General features: G+C 41.1%; 2 protein-coding genes across 6 annotated transcripts in view; one reads left to right on the top strand and one right to left on the bottom strand.

The window, feature by feature from the left end:
• Positions 1-1,444: 1,444 nt before the first annotated feature.
• Positions 1,445-9,588, bottom strand: atl1 (atlastin GTPase 1; the record flags this gene model as incomplete). Its single annotated transcript, XM_080413631.1, has 14 exons — positions 1,445-1,469; positions 1,609-1,640; positions 2,068-2,499; positions 2,700-2,771; positions 2,968-3,024; positions 3,405-3,532; positions 3,829-3,967; positions 4,727-4,819; positions 4,931-4,987; positions 5,393-5,443; positions 6,110-6,214; positions 6,843-6,977; positions 7,262-7,515; positions 9,555-9,588. The coding sequence occupies 14 exons, from the start codon at positions 9,586-9,588 to the stop codon at positions 1,445-1,447; spliced, it is 1,614 nt and encodes a 537-aa protein (XP_080269757.1).
• Positions 9,589-11,143: 1,555 nt separating this feature from the next.
• Positions 11,144-24,911, top strand: part of map4k5 (mitogen-activated protein kinase kinase kinase kinase 5) — a 51,640-nt gene continuing 37,872 nt past the window's right edge. For 4 of the 5 annotated variants that reach the window (XM_080413223.1, XM_080413225.1, XM_080413226.1 and 1 more), the window contains exons 1-3: positions 11,144-11,306; positions 12,206-12,452; positions 16,285-16,342. In XM_080413223.1, the coding sequence (XP_080269349.1) occupies positions 12,345-12,452; positions 16,285-16,342 (166 nt within the window). In that variant the 5' untranslated portion in view covers positions 11,144-11,306; positions 12,206-12,344. Of the gene's footprint in view, positions 11,307-11,847; positions 11,968-12,205; positions 12,453-16,284; positions 16,343-24,911 lie in introns of those variants that run through there. The other variant, XM_080413224.1, reaches the window with a different exon arrangement.

Raw genomic sequence — 24,911 nt, forward strand, 5'->3', positions numbered from 1 at the left:
AAAAGCTTTTTCAAACATAGTCAGGATTGGTCTCTTTCACCATGCAACGGTTTCCACAGATGACAAAATGTGGAACGTGAGACTATGAAAGAGAATTACAATATGGAGGTCCTTTCCCAAAAGCAGCCTCACTGTCTGCCCCGCCTGTAATGACATCTAGCTTTGATTCCTCAGTGGCCACAGAATAGCTACATTCCACGGATCCGCTAGAACATTCAATGAGAAACAACAATGGTTTACACCCACCTCTACAGAACAATGCAACAACATATTGTGCCCCCCTCCCCAACTGTAAAAGGCCACACACACACATATACGTACATATATGTATATATAAAGGATCATTGGGGTATATCTAGAGTGCATAATTACAAAACAGTGCAAGCAGACTATGAAGTGAAAGATAGATACTGTCAGCTATGTTGTGTAAACTGTTGGTACTGTTTTCTGTCTGTATTCTGTCACCCGGTGTTATTCCTTAAAGGTACATGGCATGCCTGCACAACATTGATTTCCCTGATGCAGTACTCTAGCAAAACTCTCAGAAAAGTAACACTATGTTTTCTCTCACTTACTTCCCACCGTCCCCAAAACGAAAGTCAGAATTTAACCACTAAATGTGTGCTTTGCCCAGCAAGGTGTCTGCACGTAGCCAGGGCTCAGCTACAGCTGTGAAATGTATATGGCACAGTACCACGCCGTCACAGCCATCAAAACTCAAAACACGTTCAATATCTAAGTTTTAATAAAGTAAACTTGAGGAGACAATGGATCTTTTACCATGCTCATGGTGTGTGTATGATTTGTTATTTAACATACAGTAATATTTTGGCAATAGATAGTTTCTCATAAACAGCACTGAACTTCAAAAACAAAAGATCAATCATCACAAATTGGGGTATATTAAAAAATCATGTTCTGTGTGGCAAATGATAAAAACAGCCCGATATGAAAAATGCAGCTCACTATAACTTCAACATTGGTGGCATTGACCTCAACTCCCCCACGCAGATTACTATACTGCTGTACAGGTGCTTTAAGAAAAAGGAAAAATGTCAAAGTGAAAGACAATGATACATGACATCTGTCCTTCAAGGGCAGGTGCAGTAGGCAGGGCCCTATTCCAGGGGATACTCCGCCTCTGCCTCTACATGTACGTTATATAGTCCATATTTTATCTTTTAAAGTAGTGAATGCGTCGATGGACAGTACCAGCCGATATCCCAACAATAAAAGAGTGCAAAGTGGGCGAGGGTGTTTGTCGTGCCTCTCCTTTCCCTCTCTGTCCGTCATACTATGCTATTTGACCTGAAAGTCCCAACTGTGCTCTGGTACTGTCCTGTCCTCTCTCTCCATCAGTCCTTCCTCCCGTCTCGCTCGCTTGACTCCCCTGCCACCTGATGGCCGGGGAAGGCGTGGTGGTACAGGTGCCTGTGATTGGCTGCTACGTTGTACAGCTTGTAGAGTGCCTGTGAGGTAAATGAGGCGTGTATTAAAATGAAGTATGTGTGTTCCTCACAATCACCAGTATTGAAATGTCCCTTTTTAAAATCATACAACAAAGCTGAGGCAAAATGTGTATATCTCTACATTTAGCCATAGTTCCACTTTGGCGGACCACTCACCTCATTTGTGCTCCCCTGGTGCAAATGCATGGGAAAGGGAAAAATATATAAAATGAGCACACACAATGTTAATAGAACAAGCAGGAATCTACACTATAACAAAGCATACTGTAACAAAGATTCCTTGGAAATGTTGCATTATTGTTTTCTGCCACCTAGTGGTGAAAATGGTGCCACTTTCAATCTGGTGTCAACATTTTGGGCATGACATTAAAAGCATTTCATTTATTCATTTTTTAAATAGTGAAAATATCAGATCAACAAGCTTACAACGCGTCATGAGCTTGTAGAACGGTTATTTTAGCCATGCAACACCATCATACAACAGTATAAAATAGGGCTTAATTGGTTAAAATGTGATTAAATTAGGGCTTTATATGTCTGTGTAATACGTTTATGCAAGTTTATACTTGGAATTTATTGCACCTTGTTTTCTCAGTACCTGCTCCCACAGCGCCCCAGCCACCTGGTCGATAACGGCGCCCAGTTCCCTGTATTCTCCAGAGTAACGGATGTAGGCCCAGGTGCATAGCGTGATGAGCGCCAGGCCCAGGATCATGTTGCACACACTGGCGATGATGTCCACGCCCACAAAGCCTGTGATGCCGGCTGCCACGTACATGACGAAGATGACCACAAACAGTGTGGCCGGCGTGCGGGCGGCATGGAAGATGTTCTTGGAGTCGTTGTGCTTGATGTACTGGACGAACACCGCATCGACCTCTGTCTCCAGCTGCTGCAGGTAGCGACGGCTGAACTCCTCACCACCCATCTTCTTCACACCACGGAACACCTGCAGAGCCTCCTCCCTGATGACACTGTGCCTGGCCTGCAGCTCGCTGGGGGCCAGGAATGGCCGGTCTCCCCCACAGACCTGGTCAATACAGAATAAAATAGAAACTGTACAGTGGAAATGCAACTTTGGCTTTAACACGGTGGAATTAAAAAACAGAGTAGTTACATTAAAAATACAATCGAAGATCACAAGGGCAAGACGAGGACAATCTAATAGATGGACCACTGCAGAAGGAAACTGGCTAGTTGACAGTGCACTGTTTAATTCATTTTGCATACCTGTTCCATTTTCTTGTTGTACAGATCCTTGGCAGCTGCAACCGCTGCCAGGTTATTGGCCTCAGCAGTGGCCTGAGAGAAAGAGCACATTAGAAAAAACACCATTTGCAGGGTCAGCAATAATGATGGGATATGTTATTACACAATAAAATCCTCAGGAGTTATTTATCCATTTGCATTATTTGTACTTATGTACAAATGTAACCAAATGGTGCTGGGGATTTTCCTGTGTAGACACAAACCGCTACTGTACATTAAGAAGAGTTACCTGCAGCATGGATTTGGGATGTGGCAATTCTTCACCCTGGTAGATTTTTATGTACGCCTGAAAGAAAAGGAAAGGCCCCAATAAAATCTGTGTTTACAGTGTACCTTCAAATACCATCACATTACTGTGTGTTTGTTTACTCGACTAAAGTGGAGAGAGCTGATTGTGGTTCACCCTACTACTTGTTATTCTTAATTATTTATTTTTGTTATTGTTCGTATTGTTACTACAACAATGAGGAACCAAAACTACTTATACTTGTATATGAGATGCAACAAATAAAATATTGAATCTTGAATCTTGAGAGACAGGAAAGCGAAGGGACGGAACACCACCCGTAGCATTCAGTCATTAGCCAGATTGGAGCTGACATCCTGACAAGGACTAAATCACCAGGACCCCAGTGGTGCATAGATTTTATTCAGTACGTATCTGACCTTGAAATACTCCATAAGGCCTCGGCAGGTGATGTTGCTGCCGTTGATCTCCTTCACGTCCAGGTTACTGGGGCTCAGTAGCCACGGGACCAGGACCTGTAGGTTGTTTATGAACTCCTTGTCAATCTCTAGACCAGGGAGAGAGAGAACGTTACAGTAGGTAAGGATCAGTGGTGTGGACAGTGGTGGTGAGAGTTGCTATTCAATATATGGGAATGAAGCTAGCTAGTGTTTTGTTATAATAACACAATACAGCTAATAAGATTATTGAATTTCAAGCCCAAATCTGATTACCTGAAATTCAAATGCATATTTTATATGAATTTTGTATTTGGAGAGTTAGTATTACTTTCATGAAAGAACAAATGACATGGCCTTCATAACTGTCTGCTTATGCGACAAGGCTTCTCTTGAGGGCTTGCACCTTTGATTCTCCCATCGAAGTTTGGATTTGTGGCCACTTTCAGGCCAGGGTGAGGCATCAGGAAGCAGTCGATGTTGGTGAAACAGGAGTGGATGTGCTTACGCACATTCTGCAGCTCCTCGTGCTGGTTCTCTGAGATCTGCACCACACACACAGGAACAGACAGATCAAATTAGGCATGGCTGGAGGAGACTCAAGAAGTCTTCATTCGGTTACTGATCTTTACTGCGTTGTCCTGTGTCACCAGGGACAGCCATGGCCGAATGGCTCGGAAGGTCCCCAGTTCGCCTGCCGGCTCGCTCAGTCTGTGCGTCGAAGTGCCCCTGAGCAAGACCCTTGACCCGTAACTGCTCCCTGCACGGACCCTGTATTAATAGTGCCCACTGCTCCTCATAGTTGGAATGGGTAAATGCACCGAACAAATGTCCCATATGTGCAAATGTACAGTGAAAAATACCACAACCACAACTAAAAAGGGGGACTTATAATTATTAAACAATTATCGTCTGTCTGTATGTATAGAACATTGTGGCAGTTCAATCTGTAATGTCCTGCTGCTGTTGATGTTGATGGTTCAAGAACTTAATGCACTGATCATATAACAGCAATGTCCTGAGCAATGTCCTGGGTTCAATCAACGTCACTAACATCACTAACATGAGGCAAAGCCATAACTAACGCACTGGACTAGATAGAGCTAGGTTCAATTCCTGCCTCAGGACCTGTTACCCCTCCTCTCTGCCCTCACGTCCCTGCCTGTATCATGCCTCAATGAAAAATAAATGCTCAATTAGAATTGAGAGTAGGAATGCAGCTATATTACTCAGAACTCTTTATTCAGCATTTGCCGTTGTGGATAACATTTTTGATTTTATGTTGAATCACAGTATAGTCTAACCTTGAGTCTCTTCTCCAGGAATTTCATGCCTCCTTCCTGTCCATAAGGAAACTCGTAGGGAAAACTCCAGTCTCGGACCAGGAAAATCATGGACTGGAAAACAACAACAAGGTAAGACTGTGGCTCCTGTCAGAGATATTGAATAGCACCATTTGAACAAAGGAATGTTGAGATACACAGATCCAAGAAAGGAAATCGGTATACTTGGAAAGGTCTCTCCATAGTCTCCTCCATAGCTAATCTGCCATACTCAGTGAAGAGCTAAAACAAAAACAAAACAACAATCACTGGATATGTTAACTCCTCACACAATAATATGAGAACACAGTATGGCTATGATTATGTATTAGAACAAATTGCGTGTGTTAACTGTTTTGTGTGTGTCTGTGTGTGTGTGTGTGTGTGTGTGTGTGTGTGTGTGTGTGTGTGTGTGTGTGTGTGTGTGTGTGTCTGTTTCTGTTTCTGTGTGTGTGTGTGTGTGTGTGTGTGTGTGTGTGTGTGTGTGTGTGTGTGTGTGTGTGTGTGTGTGTGTGTGTGTGTGTACTGTACTCCACACACATATTCCCTTATTTGGCGCATGATATGATCCAACATAAGGATCTGAATATCCATGAAGTGACACTTCTGTAGGGCACATCTATAATGCATTCAGGTGTTAAAACTTACTTGCAAGTGCTGAAGGTCATCCTCCTGCACATTCTGTGAGATATTGTATACCTGAGGAAAATAAATACTCTTCATTTGCTGTAAAATATTTCTGGGTGAAAAAGACACCCGGTGCACTAGGGCTGAACAATACATTGTTCCAGCATCGACAATGTGATTTACGCATGTGCAATAGTCACTTTACAAAGAAAGGATGCAATATCAGTCATCTAGCTTTAAACATTATTTTACTGCTTCGTAGAAAACTACTCCCCTTCTTTTAGGGTAAGCAAATTAAGCAAACTTTATTAATATATGAATTGATGTGTGATAGTGTGAGTATTGAATACAATAATGTTGAATCATTGCTACAATAATATGTATTATTTCCAAATGGTGCTATTCAAGCTAAACGCTGCATATACAGTATCTGGCGAGATTATGTAATTGTTCAGCCCTATACTGTACTCACCCAGCTGGAAAAACAATTTTGCTGCATAAAACCAGTGACCCATGACAACCAACAAAGAAACGTTCTGGGTGGATTTAAAAACAAGGGTAAATAATAAGGACAATTTTGGAAAGTGACTTGCTTCCTGTACAGACCATAATACTTGATTGTCATATAATTTCAAATGAAAATGTTCATTTCATTATTCCCCTCATTCTAATGCTCAAGACTTTTTTGTTTTGTTTTTTAATCCCTATCCAATTTGAAGAGAAGACAAATAATTGTACCTGCATGGAGGTTATCATGGTGCTGAGAGCAAACACAGTGGCTGAATCCCTCAGGGTTGACTGGCTGTCAAAGGTGCCCTGGGTGTCCATTAACAATACAGCAACCTGCAGAATGAGACAGGATAATAAGGTAGATATTATGTCTCTACACACTGTCACTCACTGATACCTTTTCAGTGGAAATATTCTTTATGTTTCCTGGTGGTCAGTTGTGTACATTTCAGAGCAACGGAGAATAACGTGTATGCCGGTGTAGCATATTGTGCATTGTGTGTCTTATTGAAATATGTGTGTCTTATTGCACCTTAAAGCTGCAAACAGGAAATTATTTTAATGAATAAAATGATATTGTATTCATAAAATAAAAAAAGATGCCGATCTACAAGCTCACAATGTTCGACTATTATGACATGCTCAGAGTAGGGCATGGCCAGAGTCGGGCAGAATAGGGTTAAAGTGGTTAATCCAATTTCACAGCAATCTGCCTGTTAGATGTGCAAGTGGGAGTAGTATCTCTGGGAGAACATGAAGGTGCACAATTCATTCCATAGCAATCCAGCCAGTAATTTTCGAGATATCTTGTTTGGGACGAATTTGTTGGACCAACCAAATGGCATTGCTATCCTTCGTGCTACGAGTGGGGCTAAAAATAATTGCTCATTGCATTACAGTATTGTATTTTATCAGTCACAGAGATTCTATTTTATCAGAGAAGAAAGTAATAACACTCCACCTTTCGTCCATCCGGCTTGTCCACCAGGAAGACCTCACTCCAGATTTGAATTCCTGTGGTCTCCCTTTCTGAGCCTCCCCTCCAGGAGAAGCCTGTCAGAGGCTCCTCAGGCTCTCCCAACCAGTCTTCTGAAGCCTAAACCACATACAGTAAGAAAGGTCAGTTTCCCAGGTAATTTTATATACAAAATGACATTGGAATGATACTATAGTTATGTATATACAGTGCATACATACATACATACATACATACATACATACATACATACATACATTACATTGATCTATCCATCAATACATAGTCACACTTAAGTGTCTTAAATTTCAAGTAGTCAGAACCCAAAGCGCTGTATTTGCACATGTCAATTCATCCACCAGAGTGTAAAAGCTAAACTGCTCTACTGAAGCAGGCAAGCTTACCTGGTTGTACATGTAACGTAGCATGAAGTCCATGAGAAAGGACTTGCCCTTCCGGAACGCCCCCGCGACGGATATTGCCACCACCTCGCGGTCCCTCACCTCCTCTGCCAATAAAATGCGGCTCAATGCGACCTCGTCCAGCTCAAAGGTGTGGTCATCCTTGACGACCAACACCTGGATAGGCCGTGCTCTACCATCTGGCTCCTCTTCTTCTGAGCTCCAGTCATAATTAACATTTTTATCAGTGAAAGACCCTGTGAAGACAGAAAGATATGAATGAGGATCTACTGAAAATCAATTTAGTTGCATGCAGAAGTATCTGTGAAATGTCTTGAGTTGTGATTAATGGTTATCAATAAATGAAATATAACTCTATACAATGAACACCGTTGTTTCATTCTCATTGTGATAGCCGACTTCTCTGTAGTGTTGTCTCCTTAACCCATTGATACCTGGAACGCTTCTGTGTCACTTTAGATGCCTTTGGCTATTCAAAAATAGCAGATATACAAGCTCATAGCGCGGCACCGCGTGCCGCGCTACGAGCTTGTAGATCTGCTATTTTTGAAAAATCGAGGAAAAAAATTTTGGGTTTTTCTTTCAAAAAATTGTTAGGATTTAGAAGACATTTCTAGAATCTTCTCAGGTCTTAATGGGTTAAACACCCTACCATATGTTGCTGTCTCCATAAAGAATTAAACAAGTTCTCACTATTGCCTGGTGGTAAGTACTGATATCCAGTACTCTACTGAAACAATGAGGCTGGAATGCACAGGCCATTCCAGCTGTCTCATATTGCCAGATCAGTAAATCTTATAAGATAACAAAAAGCTCATAAAGCCTACTAATGACTCATGCTATGCTAACCCCATCTGCCCCTATCCAGTGAGAGCATGTGCATTCAGAGCCTTTTCCGGACCTTTCCGGGGAGTGACTCAGTGAGTTTTCTGTCTGCTGCTGCCTAATGTAGAGCTTGCGAGCCGCAGGACCCTAGTGCTCAGATAAGTTAATGAGGGAAGCAGTGAAGCTGGTGTATTTTTTCCGTGGAAAGTGGATGACAGTTTGAGTGTTCTGAATCCTACTGCAGATCTGCTGGAAACCTTATGGTTTATCCCACAACAGACACAATGGCATATTGGTCCTGTTGAAAAAAGCACTGTTTTCACAGCTTTTCCTGGTCTCTGGGAAAGCCGGAGAATATCCTTCACACACCTGTTTTAAAGAAGGTGACTTAGATAGTCCATTTGCAAATTAGGCTAAAGTCAGGGATAGTTTTTGTGTTGACTTGAGTAAGCAGACAACAAAAATGTTTTGGAGCTGCATTAAATGGGATGCAGGGTGGTGAGAGCGCATGCTTTAATAATTGAAATACTGTAGGAAATCATCCAAGGGCTCTTCACAGAACCAGAAAGGGTTGTCAGCTTTACTTCACATCTCTAGAAAAGGCCTCACTACATTTCTAAAGACTGGTTAACCTTATCATACCCCCCTCTAAACAGCAGCCTGAGACGTTTAGGGTCCGCTTATCTGGGTCAGTCTAGTCCAACTATCTTAGATAACAGCTATCTTAGATGACAGCCATAGCATAACACTCTCTGACCAAGAGAAGCCTTGCAAACACTCAGTCCTACATTATATACCGGTAGGCCTCTCTCCAAAGCTAATGCTACTGTCAGCATCGGTGATCATATGGGTCATAAAGTGCTGGCAGTGATGGTGAAAATGATGATGGTCCTGGTAATGGTGATGGTGATGAATGATGATGATGATGATGTAAATAGGAATGGTAGGGATGAAAGATAACAGATAACATGTTGTTTACTGCTGTAAATGTTATACATGTCAAACATGCATAAACAGACGTTTTCAGGAGGTTATCTGTATGCATTTAGACCCCTGTAGGCTGTACATCTCTGTGTATTTCCAAGGCGTATTTATTTATTTATTCTACTCATCGCATTCTTTGATCACTGGTTGTTTATGATCCCTTCCAACCAATTTCCAAAGGTACACCGACTCTATGTAGCAGGGAGGTTGCTTACACTCACGCAATGGTAGACGAAAACGGTGTATTTATCAAATTCTCCGGTATCACCCATATACAGTAGAGACGTCCGTATGAGAGAGACAGGTATTTAAACAGAGATTAAATTACATTAAAACAGTTGCCTAATCGGGGAGTCTATAATAACAGATTAGCTGCGTCGTTTTACACCCTTGCCTCATCAAAAAATAAAAAAGGAATCGCGCATCAAAGGTAGAATATAATTTCAAATGCTGTACATACACTCACCCCAGCTGTCTCTGTCTTTGCGGTGTCTCGCCATAATGTTGTCCTTAATGGTTTGTATTAATATAGGAGTCTACTACTCGGTAACCATGGGTGTGTTTAGGGATAGGGAGGATGCTTTATCCACACAAACGCGATGCTCTCGCCAAGATGAGGATGATGGAGTCTTCTTATTCAAATTGATTCTGTAGAACCTGCCGCCAGGGGGCGTTGTTGTCTGTTTCCCCAGTGGTGTAAAGTAACTAAGTACATTTACTCAAGTACTGTACTTAAGTACAATTTTGAGGTACTTTTACTTTACTGGAGTATTTCCAATTTTCAGTGTTTTTTTTACTTCTACTCCACTACATCTCAGGGGCAAATATTATACTTTTACGCCGCTACAATTATTTGACAACTTTAGTTACTAGTTACTTATAGATTTGGATTATTATTACTTCACAATTATTATTACAAAACATACATTAACCACTTCAGTTCTGTATACATTTCGGCCATTTGAAAATAGCAGATCTACAAGCTCACAATGCGTCGAGAATCGAGATGTGAGCTTGTAGATCTGCTATTTTCAAAAGATTTTTTTATACATTGTATAGGCTACATTTAAAACTTGTGAAATGGGACATTCTGCATAATGAGTACTTTCTACTTTTGACTTTTACTTGTAACAGAGTATTTCTAAGTTGCAGTATTGATACTTTTATCAAGTAAAAATTTTGAGTACCTTTTCAGGCATATGACACAACAAACTGAGAGAAGTCCTCTCATTTTGTAGGAAAGCCTTGTGTTTAGGCTGTACAGACATTGTACTACATAATTAACAATTGCTGATTATTTATCATATAATGCTGCCAAATCTCTTTATTCTACCATAACTCCTTATAAGTATACGGATTAAACCGAATACATTACCAAATTCCATCGATAGATGGGGGTAGTTGCACATATTTTGGGCACATAAGGCTGTAAACCGAGACTCCTAGAAAGATTTGCACCGCGGGCAGTTACGTTTTCGAGTGATTTACATACGTAATGGGAGGTTTCTAAAGCGTTATTGTTGCCTAGTTTTCTTATTGTTGATTTTCGGTCAGAGACTGAAACTTCACTAAAACTGTCAGCAGGGGGAAATGACAGCGCCAGGGCGATGCTGGAATGCTTGCGAATGAACTCATCTGCAACGTCTGTTGTGGTGTTACACCGAAATTAGTGATCCATCGAAATATCTAACCCCAGAGGTCGCTGTTCACGGCCTGGTTCAGCGTATTTAGCATGACATCATATCAACACGATAAAATAAATCAATCATTTCATATCATATCATATTATCAACACAATTCTCACTCATTTCAGCTGGCACTGCTTGTGTTTGATGGTGAAGATGCATGCTATTCTACACATATTAAAAGGCATTTCCAGCCGTTTGTAACGCCACATAACCGTGAAATACTGCCTGTCGCCACTCGCCAGGCTTTTCCAACAATTGCCATTGTGACCTGACGGGCTCAGTGCTCACCAACTAAACAATTTCCCAGCGACCTCCGGAGAATCAGTATTCGATAGGTCACCACTTTCAGCGTAACAGTCGTACTGAAGAGGAGAGAGTGAGCAGCAATCAGAAGTTTACTCTGTGTTTCCTTGAAGAACAAAGGGGGCGCTTCTTATTTGGATGCTTATTCGACGCCATATCGTACACAGAGGCTTGGAAAAGATTTAACATGCAGGACTTAGTCGTCCACCGTGTTTATACAGTTAAAGGTAGGCTCACTTGAACTTAACAGCCAGTAGCTGCGAAGCTAAAGTTAACCACTTAGCATTCGCTGGCTAGCCTGCAGTGTTGCCATGTCCGCTTATTCTAAGCGACTTTGGGCTTCTTTTTCTGTAAAGTTGCTTGTAAATATTGGTAGTTGCGGGTTTTTGGGCTTATTTTGGTCTTGCTTCCTAATGTTGTTTAAACCAGTGGTTTTAAAATATTGTATTTATATATTTTAATTGTAATTAGTATCCAAGTACCCTTGCCTGAAAATATTTTATGCCAGGGACCCCCATGCAAGATTTGTGTTGTTAAGATGTTTCAAAAATGTTACACTTTTTTTCTCCCAAGATTTCTTTTTGAAAATAGCAGATATCTTGTAGATGTGCTGTGAGCTTATAGAACGGCTATTTTCAAATAACCGGTGTGCTCACTCGTGTAGCCTAGTCGCTTCTTTTGGGCTTGTTTTCATAGACCTGGTTGCTTATTTCTCTCACACAATCTGCCAACACTGCTAGCCTGGCTGCTAAGCCACTCGCTCACCCTGTCTGTCAATCCCTGGCTGGGACTATTTGCTGGAGTTGACCATGAAGCTTCTACAAGGGACTACTGATACACAGTCGTTATTCCAGCCTTCTAGCGTTTGAAAGCATGACTCTAACTAAGGTTAGAGTTATTAAAAATAAATAAATGCAGGTGGTTGTGACTGATGTAACAAGTTGCCATATGTGACTCCATCCCAGCCACTGTCTAAAAAACCCCTATGATACCACTCTTATTTTCTTAAATGACTTACAGATTAATGCTAAAGTGAACCAGATGTGTGCAGTTGTTTTGTCGGCGTTTCATGAATGGCTTTTTTCCTTGAAAAAAACTTAAGATGTTCTGTCTCTCATCTTTTCAGGACATGGACCAGGAGCCATATGAAGGACCATCTATGTGACCGTTTACAAACCACGTCGCTATAAAAACCACTTTGACCGCATTTTATCTGGCTTACTAAATGTAAAGCATCGTTCTTGTGGACGGGCTATCTGGCTGCCATGGATATCTTCCCCCGGCCAAGTGGTGAGATTCAGAGACGGAACCCACAGCAGGATTTTGAGCTCATTCAACGAGTGGGAAGTGGCACATATGGGGACGTGTACAAGGTACTGTCGCTTCTCAGTGTGTCTCTCTCTCTCTCTCTCTCACACACACACACACACACACACACACACACACACACACATACACATACACATACACACACACACATACACATACACATACACATACACATACACACATACACACACACACACACAGCCTGTCATTAAAGCAGGGGTCTTCAACAGGGGGTCCGGGACCCCGAGGGGGTCCTCAGGGTTACTACAGGGTCCGTCCGCCAAATCTTTGTGTGGTGGGGAACATAATACATTAGCCGAAAATAGCAGATCTAGAAGCTCACAACGCCTGGCAGAGCTTGTAGATCGCTAGTTGGTGTAGAGGGAAAAAGAGCAGACCAAGTACAGAGCCAACGGTTGACTAAATATTGAGGGTTAACTATCTGAAAACATGAATCCAGCTATTTATGAAAAAGTTTAATCTGCAACACAATTTTATACAATATGTAGTGGGGGTCCCTGCTTCATCTCTCTCAGCTAGGCTGCTAGTGGGTCCTTGGCCTGAAAAACGTTGAAGACCCCTGCATTAAAGTATCTTCACCAATGTGCATGCATGCATGCCACAAGATGACTGATGAACTTATCATTGTCATCCTAATCTATGGGAAACTATTGTTTGTTGGGTAGCAGAACACAATGGCTAACACGTTCAACAATAGTTCATGTTTGAATGTGGGACATTCTGTATGTTTTGCAAGTGCTATAGTATGTATTTTGTCCACAACAAGAGCATGGAGTCTATTAGGCTGAAAGTGCTGATACAGTGTTGTTATGATCCTGTTACTACACCATTGTTGCATATTAATACACATACCACATTACCTTCTGTATATGAATGGGTACAGTATATGAACGAGAGTGTAACCTGTAATTGATTTAGAGCACAGTAGAAAGTCATTGTACAAAACAATGACACTTGACAAGACCAACAGAAATTTGCAGATAACTGACAGCAGTGTGGAAATTACTACAAAAATCTTCAATATCCTTCAATATCAGTCATGAAAAACAGTATTTCTGTTCAAAAAATTGTAAACACTATGAATGATTTGGACAAACATTGAGGAGTAAGATGTTTTTAGGCACATCGTTTTTGCCTATTAAAGATAATAACACTTGACCGTTTGCAGCCTGACAGAGAATACTTCTTATCAAAAGGGAGCTATCTCTCAAGAAAAATCATTACGGAATGAAAATAAATGTGCATTTTTTTTCTGTGGCAATTTTTTCTTGCATCACAGGCATAAGGTTGAATTTGGCTGTTTATACATTTTCCGTAGATCACTTGGATTCTAATTTGATCTAATGTGTGATAGTCCAAGCCTGCCTGTGACGGCCCCTTGCCTCACAAAGCACCCTCTGCTAAGCAACCCCCCAATACAACACACACACACACACACACACACACACACAGGCCACCGGTGGAATGCAGCGCCTGGTATTCGCTCAAGAGCACTCGCATGCTCAGGGCTGCGGCAGAGAGAAATATGATCAGGCCCCTGTCTAAACATGCGTTTCACCACCATGGGTGTGTTTTGTGCCGCACTGACAGCGGAAATACTTAAAATTGGAAATGTCCTGCCTTTGGTTGAGTTTGCATACACTGTAAAATCCCCAGTGTTAATTTAGCCTGTTAAGACCCAAGGCCGATTCTACAATTGCACACATTTTCACGATTTAAGAAAAACAGCAGATCTACAAGCTCATAGTGTGCATATGCGCATATGAGCTTGTAGATATGCTATTTTTGAATAGCCTAAGAAATCTAAAATGACACAGATGCTTTCCCGGTCTTAATGGGTTATCCCTTAGACCATTTGCTTACATTTTGTACACGCTCATAATTACAAAGCGATAAATGAGGATCAGGATTTACTTAAATATGCAAGTCTTAAAATAAATAACTGCCATGTTTTCAGCCTTTGTTTAGTATGGCTGAATCGATTGTGACAGTGTGCAAATAAAAACATTTTGGGGACATAATTTTTTCAGTATTAGTGGAATAAATGCAGAATCCGATACCACAAAACAAAATCCTGTTATTAACAGAGTGACATAATCATTCTCTAGTAATATTTAGATTCAGATTGGCTGTAGAGCAACTCATTTCTTTTTGTATTTATTTTTATTTTAAAGCTCCACCTATTGTCCTTATCCATTTTACAAGCAGCTGTGGCTTCACAATTGCAAACCTAGACATCAGGCACACCTGTTTTTCCCTGTGGGTTTGACATAGTGATTGATCCTCCTGTGTCACACCTTGCCTCTTATTTACGTTTTATAAAGGCCCTGTTATAAATTATGTCAGACTGCTCTCCAAAATCCCCTTGTCTAAAGGTTGTCTGAGGTTGTCAAAGCTATGTTGTCTGCTAGTTTCACACATTGGTGAATTGTATAATGTTTTCAACTTCTTCTTTTTTCCCCTCAGCTCTTGGGTTCAGTCTAGCTATGTAGGGAAATGTAACCCTAGAAAAATGTTGTAGCTAAATGTTGGGCTCACCCTTTAGACATGATATCAAGCAGACTGGTTAGTTATTTTATTTTGCTCTTGTGTTATTCACTGACATAATAAGTGGAACATATGCCCCTGGAAAAATATGTACATCATATACTATAGATATAGTTCATAAATCCCTGAGGCTGTAGACTGGGGTGTCATTAGCATTATAACACACCACAGCAAAGATACCAGTTTCTAACTAGACCTATGCCACCTGCAATATATTAGTCTAAAGCAAATGCAATTGTCTGTCTATTTGTACACATGCTGCTTGCTTGAGTGTGCACTTTCAGTTGGCTGAACCATTCCAAACTTAGCGTGGGAGACTGTTTATCTATCTGAGTCACCACCACAACGTTGAAAGGTGGACATGCTGTAGGGTTTTATGGTTTATAGGTGAATTAGCTGTTCGGCCTGTCTGTTTGCTCTCACGCCTTGGGAGACTTACTGTCTTGAGCTGCAATTGGGACTGCCTTTGGCTTACTTCCAGATAGCCGTATTATAGATGATAGGCAGATAGATGTATGCATGTGTTACAGTGAATTTGAGGAACCAGGGAGTTTGCAAACTCGCTTCTAGTGATTTTAAAAACTCCCTAGTGGCTTAGGAAATTTGACACTAACAAGGATTCTGGGAGCTTGTAGATGTGCAATTTTTGCTGAATGTTCGCCCCAGAGTAAGGACACTTGGGTTAAACCCTCTCGAACCTAAACCCTAACCAATTCTGATTGATTAATTACATTAAAAAGAAAAAGATTATAATAAAAACTAAAAAGCAAATGTTTGTCATGTAGAATGTTGATTGGTTTGTCAGCTTTTCCAACATGTGTAATTGAAATACATGGCCTATTTAAACTTACAAGGTGAACAATGTTGGCACTGCTTCGTAACAAGTTGCACGATGATGCGTAATTATCATCTACTTTGTACACTGGGCCTTTAAAAATGGACCCTCTGAGGTGCCAGGTGGCTCAACTAGTTAGTCCACAGACCATAATTATGCTCCTTGTGAGCATGAGGACCCTGGTTTGAATCTGAACCCTATCTTGTCTCGCATGTCTCTCCTGTCCTTGGATTCCTGTCTCTCTAAACTGGCCTATCAGAAACAGTTAAATTAACAGGCTGGATTTTACTGTGTAGGCCAATGCTGTAACTGATGTCCCAACGGTTTGTCTTGTTACATAATGTGTAAGTAGCTTTGAGGTTAGCATGAGAAGGAACAAGCAAAATTATTCCTAAACTGTGGTGACCTCTAGTAAAATTATTCTATTTTAACTTTCCAAACTTTGCTCAAAATAGTTGTATTCTACATTTCAGGCTCGAAATATTCAAACGGGAGAGCTTGCTGCTGTGAAGATCATAAAGTTGGAGCCAGGTAAGTTTGATTTCATTAAACGTTTCTTTTATCTCTGAGATGCTGTTTTTGGATGGCTGTGGTGTTGGGGCAGGGTTAGGGATATGAGGGGTCCATTGCACGACCCTTATCCGTTTTGGAAAGTCCAGGTGTTGAAATGGATTGGGAATGCACAAATGAGGAATAAAGCTTAGAGAAATGTTTTTGTACAGCAACTATACCAATCAGCCATACAGTTGTCAAGAATGCGTCTTCTAGAAACACTGAACACAATATAGGATCGAGTCAAGACATTAAGGTCTGGAGAAAATTATTGAATAATACGCAGGAATAAAACAAAATGTATTTATATGTATATGTGCGCACACAAGAAGTAAACTGTTCTAAAACAGGATTTAGTCAGATTCAGAGCCTCAGTCTGTTATGAAGGGGGAGGAGAACATGTATGACTGTGCTCTCCTTGCAGTCTGGACTGATGACCCAGTGACAGCACAGCATTGGGGTGATCCAGATTAGTGGGATTAACAGCAGGCTTTGTACCACCGACATGCAGACAAGCCTGGCTGATTATCGGTCATTGGAGTAAAAGATTCCCCTCTGTGTTTTCTCTTTCATTCACTGACCCCCATAATCACATCTCATCAGCTCAAAACACTTGGAAGAAATGTATAATCTATGCAATTTGCTTTGGCACATGGAGCACTGTCAACCCAACATATCAATTAACATGGGAATACAAAATACTCGCTGGCTGGTAAAGTCAAAACTGTCTGCCAAGCGTATTACCCCCCCCCCCCCCCCCCCAACACACACACACACACACACACACACACACACACACACACACACACACACACACACACACACACACACACACACACACACACACACACACACACACACACACACACACACACACACACACACACACACACACACACACTCTCTCTCTCTCACACTCTGTCAGCCTCCAACATTGCTAATGGGGTTGGGGGTGGGGAGATGCACATTTTAGTTGTATAGCTTGTCTAAAGCTGGCTTTAACACTAGTCACCATACCCTCTATTTGTGCTGGGATCAAAATAATCGCAAAAATGGGCAGATCCAGACATCTGTGTGCTGAATAGTAGTGCTGATCTTAACTGTTGTGTTCTCAAGGTCTGATATAAGGCCTAGACATACCTCAACAGGATCAACATGGCCAGTATCATTTTCTATGTTGCACATCAGCAATTTCAATGTTAGATAAAAAAGAAATCTGATGCCTTTCCAGACATGGGGCATTCACTATAAAATGGTGGGTAATTTGTCTTATGTATCGTACTATTACATAGGGATTCCTTCCCTGTAATAATAACTGAATTGTGAAACTTTGCACCGCCTGTCCTCTCCCAATAAAACGAATCCTCTGCGGACAGATGGACAGGGTTGTGGTTTGTTGTCATGTAGTGTGAACAAGGGATTAAAATGTAATGCTGTGTGTGTCTGTGTGTCTGTCTGTCTGTTTTTGTGAGAGAGAAAGAGACAGAAGATCAGTGACTTAGCTAGAAGTCAGAAGGAGGACTGCTGTGAGACAGGGTTTGTCTTTCTGACTTTCAGAAAATATATATTCGGTAACAAATTCCATGGCAGTAGCACCTAAGCTTTTAGTTCAAAATGACAGAGGAGGTGAGAATAAGCCGGAAATGCAAAGTCAAACAAGAAATCAAGTTCTTGTTGCAGTGATTTACGACGAGTCAAAACGGGGCAGTGATGACTGCAATGACTAAAGTACAACGAAGCCGTCTTAGTGGTTGCTGTCCGATCGATTTGTGCCGCTGAAAAACAAAGATTCATAAATCAGATTTGAGAGCTAGACGAAAACGGTATGTGCAGTCGTGCATCGGACCCTGTCCGTTTAACAGCATAGAGTGACAGATGACTACTACATTAAGACTACTTGCATATGGCTGTGCAGTGTGGCACAGTCCCAGGTACAGAATGGAGCGGAGGAGAGAGAGAAAATCTTTTGCTCTCAGAGTTGTCTTTTTATCCTAATGGAAATGATATGTTTTATATGTTTCTTCGTTGTTGTATAAACAAGTTTCGGTCAACAAGAGGAGAGTGAGAGGTGTTAACAGTACAGCAGTATAGTCAAAAGTTATGCTAAAAGGATAACACAAAAAAAAACCAGGGGCTTGTTTCCATTGTGCTCCACAACAGATTATGAAACTGCATTCACGTGACATCACATGACTTTTATTTGCTTCTGAACAAGCCCAGTTGCAGTGTCAATCAACACTTACATGTAAACAAAAACACAATGAATTATTATTAATTCAACATCCACGACGCATCATATAACCTAATTCATGTTGTCTCATCTCTGTTTCTCATTGTCAGCGGTCGAAGGAGGACCTGTGCTGTTCTGGCGTGAATAGCTTTCTCGCTCTAAATATTAATTATTGGCAATCTTAGGGGTGACAGTGACAGTGACGCACACCAACCCTCTTATAGACGGCTAGCCTTCTGGAGAGCCACACTGTTAAAAAAAACTAAAGGGCTCTACAGAGGTTAACAGGGAAAACTACTCAATCAACAAGACTAGGAGTCCAAAAGTCCTGCTAGTGGCCCGGAGAGGTCATGTTGCTTTAGTTCAAGTGTTCGCAAACTTTTCAGGCCGTGACCCCCCCAAAATAATCATTTGAACTGGGGACCCCCCCCCCCCCCCACCATGACAAGCACTTGGAATTGTAGGCATTGCATTTAGTTTGACCCGGTTCCACAGATAAATATTGTTTGGACCAAAGTGTTATGCCTAATTTATACTTGGTTCACAAGCAACGCAATGAACGCACGTGAGCTTGTTGGTCTGCTATTTTTGGTGAGCTGCACTGTCGTGCAACAGAGTATAAATTAAGCAAATCAATAGACAAGTTTCATGCCAGTCAAAGACTGTTGACGCCCAAAAATTTCAAAAGCTTTCGCCATACAGTCTGTGCAACGGAAGTGCTGAAAATATGAAGAAACTACAGCGGATGTCCACCTCCCCCTACTTCCATTTCACCTTTGCAGTCTTGTAATTTGTCCTACTGTAAGTCAAATTACTCAAAGCATACTGTATATAGCTAGCGACTTAGCAGAACTTGAATTAAAAATATATATATATTTAAAATCTATTTTCGTGAACGTAAAGGAGAAACTGATGACAACTTCCGTTCATGGCTTTCAGGAGGCGTAATTGCAGAGCATTCCAAGATTGTGGAATAGTTGTCTGGCTTGAGAGACTTATACTTGCACACAGATAACTATGCGCATGTGCATCCGGTGTTGTCAGTATTATCGGTGCTGACATACACTGCGGCCGGCAACCCTAGTCACCTCAGTTAGTAGGATTCATCGTCCGGGGAGCATGAAGATGCACAAAATATTTTATGGCAGTCCAGCAAGTAGTTTTCAAAACATCTTGCTTGGGGGGAAAAGTGCTGGACGAACTGACAGACAATGACATTGCCATCCTTGGAGCCTCTCCATTTGCAGGGCTAAAAGGGCTATATGGTCATAGATACAGCTACCTAATCAATATAGGCTAAATTAGAACACTGGTTCTGAACCCTGGTACTCATGCACCCGTAGTACTGCTGGTATTATTCCATGATGTAACTGGTGTTAATTGCAGTCACGAGACATCCTTGTCATTCTGGCTGTAATAAGGGGTTAGGTTTATGTCTAGGTTTTCCCTGGAACGCCAGGTATTTAAATGCCTTGCCAGATAGAAAACCAGCAGTACCAGGTGTCCCTGAAGAAAGATATTAAGACTAAGCGCCCTATGTTGCGCACCGCCTTACCACTTATGCCTAAACCTTTTTGCCATTTTTTACTATTTTGGAAAAACATTAAAAAATTGTTTTCATAATTTTAAAATGTTTCAAATGCCCCCCAAAAATCCAAAGTTTAGTGGTAAGGTGGCGCACAAGATAAGGCCCTCAGTTTGTACTAGCAAGTAGCAAAATGTAAGTGAACAAAAACGGACCCATTCTCAAGACGGTTTGGAGAAACCCAGCCTTAAGCATCCTGTTTTAACAGGACTCTTGTTGCTCATTTAAGCGATCCTTGCAGGTAAACAGCGTTGACTCCCAACCATGGGATCAAACAGGTTGGACCAGGATCAGTGACACTGGTATGAAGGCAGGTCAGAGAAAAGAGATAGGGAGTGGTTCAGCCCTCAGGCTGCAGTTGCTCTTGGGCACAGAATAGGCCCTTCTGACAAGTTGGAAGGTGTTTATCCATTGGAAAAACAAATAAAACATGTCTTCACTTAGTGATATAATCACAGAAGGGAAGATGAAGATTCAGGACCTTTGAGAGATTCCTAATGATATTTCCCCCAATAGATTATTGCTTATGTCTATATTGCTAATCCACACTGTATACACTACATGTGCCAACTGCTGGTCTCTGGCCAAATATATATATCAATTAGGGGGTCCGTGACATGAAAATGTTTGAGAACCACTGCTCTAGACTAGAGCCATCAGTACTCCATCTATCACAGAACTGAATCCTGTGAGAGGCCTGCCATACTTCCACTACTCATTAAAATGATAAAGGGAACCGTATTAAACACTGCCTTTTCTATTTTGAATGTCAAGCTGTGCAATTCTTCAGAAGAGAAAGCGTGTCATACTTTTCAACTGTCAACCTCCTATAAAAAGATTTTTTTCCAACTTTGGTTATTATATATATATATATATATATATATTATATATATAATATATATATAAGTGATTTATGATCAATAAAATTGGTTCCATTGCTGCAATGGGTTAAATTGCTGCAGTGCCTCCACCACAATGAATTCAAATTACACACCTTTTATTTAGAGCACAGCTTGGTATTCAAAGAGCAAAGGGAAGTTGTACTGAGCCTTAGAGGAAGTGGTTTTGCTTTGAGGCCTCGTTTTACCATGTGAAATTTGTGGGGACCTTGTCATGTTTTGCAGCTTGTTTCTAAAACTATGGCCGGAATTGTCCTCACTTACATCTTTGTGGCTATTTGTCGCATTTGCTGCATGACAGTGATGCAGTGAAAATTTATTTTATTGAACAGTACCTCCCAAAATTAAGGGGTTGAAAACTGTTAAACACTGTAATTACACATGCAATAATATTTAGTTACAACCAAATTGATGAGTATCCCACAAGTGTAATCTTATTTGTAATGGCCTTGTAATGGTGTGGAATTGTGACTGTGTCACATTTGGCACACACTAAAAGTAGTTTTCTGTCAAAGTAATTACATCCTTTTCTTGGATGCATCAAATCATCTCATCAAATCGTATTTTATTTGCAGATCATTAGTGGTTGTTTCAAAATGTAACTATTTTTATTCTTGGGCCCCCAGCTTTCATTTTAAAGGGATTCTAGGCAACATTAAGCCTAAATTAAAAAAATATTTATATATATTTTGCATTTTCCCCCCTCTATCAGCCACTATATAATGATGCTGGGGTGTTTTCCTGCATTGAAACAGTCCTCTTTCTGAAATCCGTATTTATTTATTACTATTTATGTTTTGACATCCGGGTATCCGGGACGTAAATGAAACGCACGCATGTGCGCGTCCGTGCGCGTCCGTGTCCGTGTCCGTGTGAACTGTTCGAGTGAAACCGAATGGAACCGAGTGCAGCCGACAAAAATGGAACGAGCCGCCATTGTTTTCTGCTGCGCTGTTTTTACTTTTTACTTTCGGTTTTAAAACGCTCTCAAACTTATTTTTTGAGGCACGGAATTTACTTTTAAGATATCGTTTGGATAGAATTTAGTTGTTTAACTTCATATATGTGGTCAATTTATCATGACAGAGAAAAAAATCTGAGAACCGGCAGGGGCGGGCAGTGACACGCGTTGTATCCGAATAAAGCAACCTATTTTCGACATGGCCCGTTCAGAAGTCCCCCCTGCGTCACCCCCTGGTGGTCGGGGAAACGAACTGCTGATGATGAGGGGGGGGGGGGAGTGGAGGGGCTGTGTTTGACAACAGTTTTTTTCTTTTTTTGATCTCTGAACTTGCCTAGAATCCCTTTAAGATTTCACACAGTTCTCACACTTTGGGGTCTTAAGACCATCGATAAGTGAATGATTTCAAATAAATTGTCTTTCTATAATGTAAAAGTGATGTCATTTTAGATAAACAATTTAAATTGGAAGTGAAGATTTAATCTGATGAATCGGTATTCTCACCTGAGTGGCTGAAATTGGGAACCCCTCACAGAGAAGATAGTGTGCACATCTTGTACCTGTATTTATTTAGGCCAGGTGCTGGACATCAAGGCAAATATCAAGGAGAAGAAGGTAAAAAGATCCGCTCACTGGTTTAAAGCTCCCAAAATGTATTTTCTTTAATGGCGCAACGTTTGACCTTATAGGTCTTCATCAGGCAAAAATCAACCGTAAGGACGAAACGTTGTGCCATTAAAGAAAACATTTTGGGAGCTTTAAACTAGTGTGCGGATGTTTTTACCACCTTCTCCCTGAAATTGGCAACCCACATGAAAATGTACAGTATTTTAAAGAGCTGGAGAGACAGGGAGACACCTGTTATTGAGCAAACACTCTATAGCAATTATTACTATCAGAATATAACTTTACAATTTAAACAAACAAACATTTTTGTTTTGTTTTAACCAAAACATTTCAGTTACACTACCTTTTAAAATTAATCTGTGATCTCTATGGGTTTGGTCAGATCTGACCAAACACAGAGCTAAAACAAGTTTAATGTATACGCCATTCACACCATTTCTTAGAGTGTCGGGTACTGTAGCTTATTAACATCACATTAAACCACCTGAACGCCAGTTTTGAGATTTGTGATATTGTCCATTCCACAGATTAGACATTTGGCCAATGGAAGCAGACTGGGTTGTTGTTTACTGGCCAGCCTGCATTGCGTGTTTTGGCATTCCACCCAGACTTGTATTCAGACCTCACGTGAGAGATCCGAACTCTCTCCCAGACAGGCTGAGAGCAGGGCTGCTTCACAGCAATTGTCTCACTGTGTTTGTATGCGTGTGTTTTCAAAACAAGAGCCACTGTAACCCTCGAACTATTTCCATCCCTCATCTTTTTCCCTCTGCGACTTCAGTTCCAGGAAGGGAAAGGTCTATGCTGAATTTGGAGGGATATTTCTCTGCACCCGGGTGTCACCTACTTGGATGTGCTTAATTAGGCTTCAGCATTGAGCTGGCTGGCACAGAGATTGTGCGCTGATGCTCGGGGCAAGGAACTAGGTTTCTCTGTCTAAAGGCCACAGTAAACCATTTTAATCCGGCTATCTATTATGGATATATCAGAATGTGCAAACAAAGAGTTCTCTTCCAAAATTATAGCAACCAGTGATTTATGTTGCCTACTGTTCCTTTAAAAAAGTTAAATGTTTATTTATTTATTAGTTAGGATAGCTTATTTTGGATCCACACTCATTATTGTGGTCATTATTGCTGCTGGTAGGCAAATTAATCCAACCACAGCAAATGTTTACCAGAATCTACCCCCCTCCCCAAGGCAATATATCCTGTTGTTTTTCTGTTAGAAGCCATGTCCCTCTGATGACATGCATCAGAAGAGCTTGATGTGGATTCAAAGCCATCATGATGCCCCCCCCCCCACACACACACACATAGAATTATAAGAGACAGCAGCCTCTGATGGATTATAACTTAACGTGTTAATGTGTTCCAGCTCCTCGTATGACTGCACAATTGGTTGCAGCTGGGCTCATACATATTTTTGCCTTCTAACTTCCTACCAATAGGATGTGTTAAAGCGCTGTGTTTGACTGGAAAGCATGCCTGGATAATAGCCTAGAGAACGTAAACTTTGAAGGTATGAGGTGTTCCTTTTATTGTCGTTGGCAGTGTTGTATCCCCCTTTATTTACATAATAATGAAATATTGAGCCCTATAGTCAGAAGGAAGTATTTGAAGACTATGGTCCTGTGGTTTTGAGTTTGGCAAAACCGAAGGGAAACATTAAGTGTTCTCTCAAACCCAAACTTGCAGGCCTGCACAGCCTCTGTAACTGACAAAGTACCTTGTATAGCGACATTTCCAAGTAGATGGGGAAAATATAAACCATTTCACAAATTAATGGTTGCTTTAAAATGTTTGTTTATTCATTATGGAAAACGTGTTGCTACCTGAAATGGGGTGCTTGCTTGCGCAGGTCTGGAAAGTCTGGAAAAGTGTGAAAATATGAATTACTGTTTTCCAGACATGGGAAAATATGGAAACTTGGGTGAAATTCTTGAAAACGTTTGGAAGTTTTGGTCATAGTAATACACGCATCAAAAAGTGCACAATGACAGTGCACAATGAATGAGCACATGATGCGACGCGAGAGTGCGGACTAGCCAACACCAACTCGGGACTCCTGAATCGCTGCCTTCCACACCCTCCTGTCTAGCATCAGGGTCTTGAACTCTGCATACTTTTTAGCTCTGCTGTCACGCCGCAGTGTATGTATGTATGTGCACCTCTTTCCTTTCCTGGCTGTGCCCTGCGTTACCCTAACCTGACTCCGCCAGATGGGGGCGGTATTGACTTCACAAT

Source organism: Gymnoscopelus braueri (assembly GCF_963280865.1).
Source record: "Gymnoscopelus braueri genome assembly, chromosome: 19".
In the NCBI taxonomy this organism is placed as follows: domain Eukaryota; kingdom Metazoa; phylum Chordata; class Actinopteri; order Myctophiformes; family Myctophidae; genus Gymnoscopelus; species Gymnoscopelus braueri.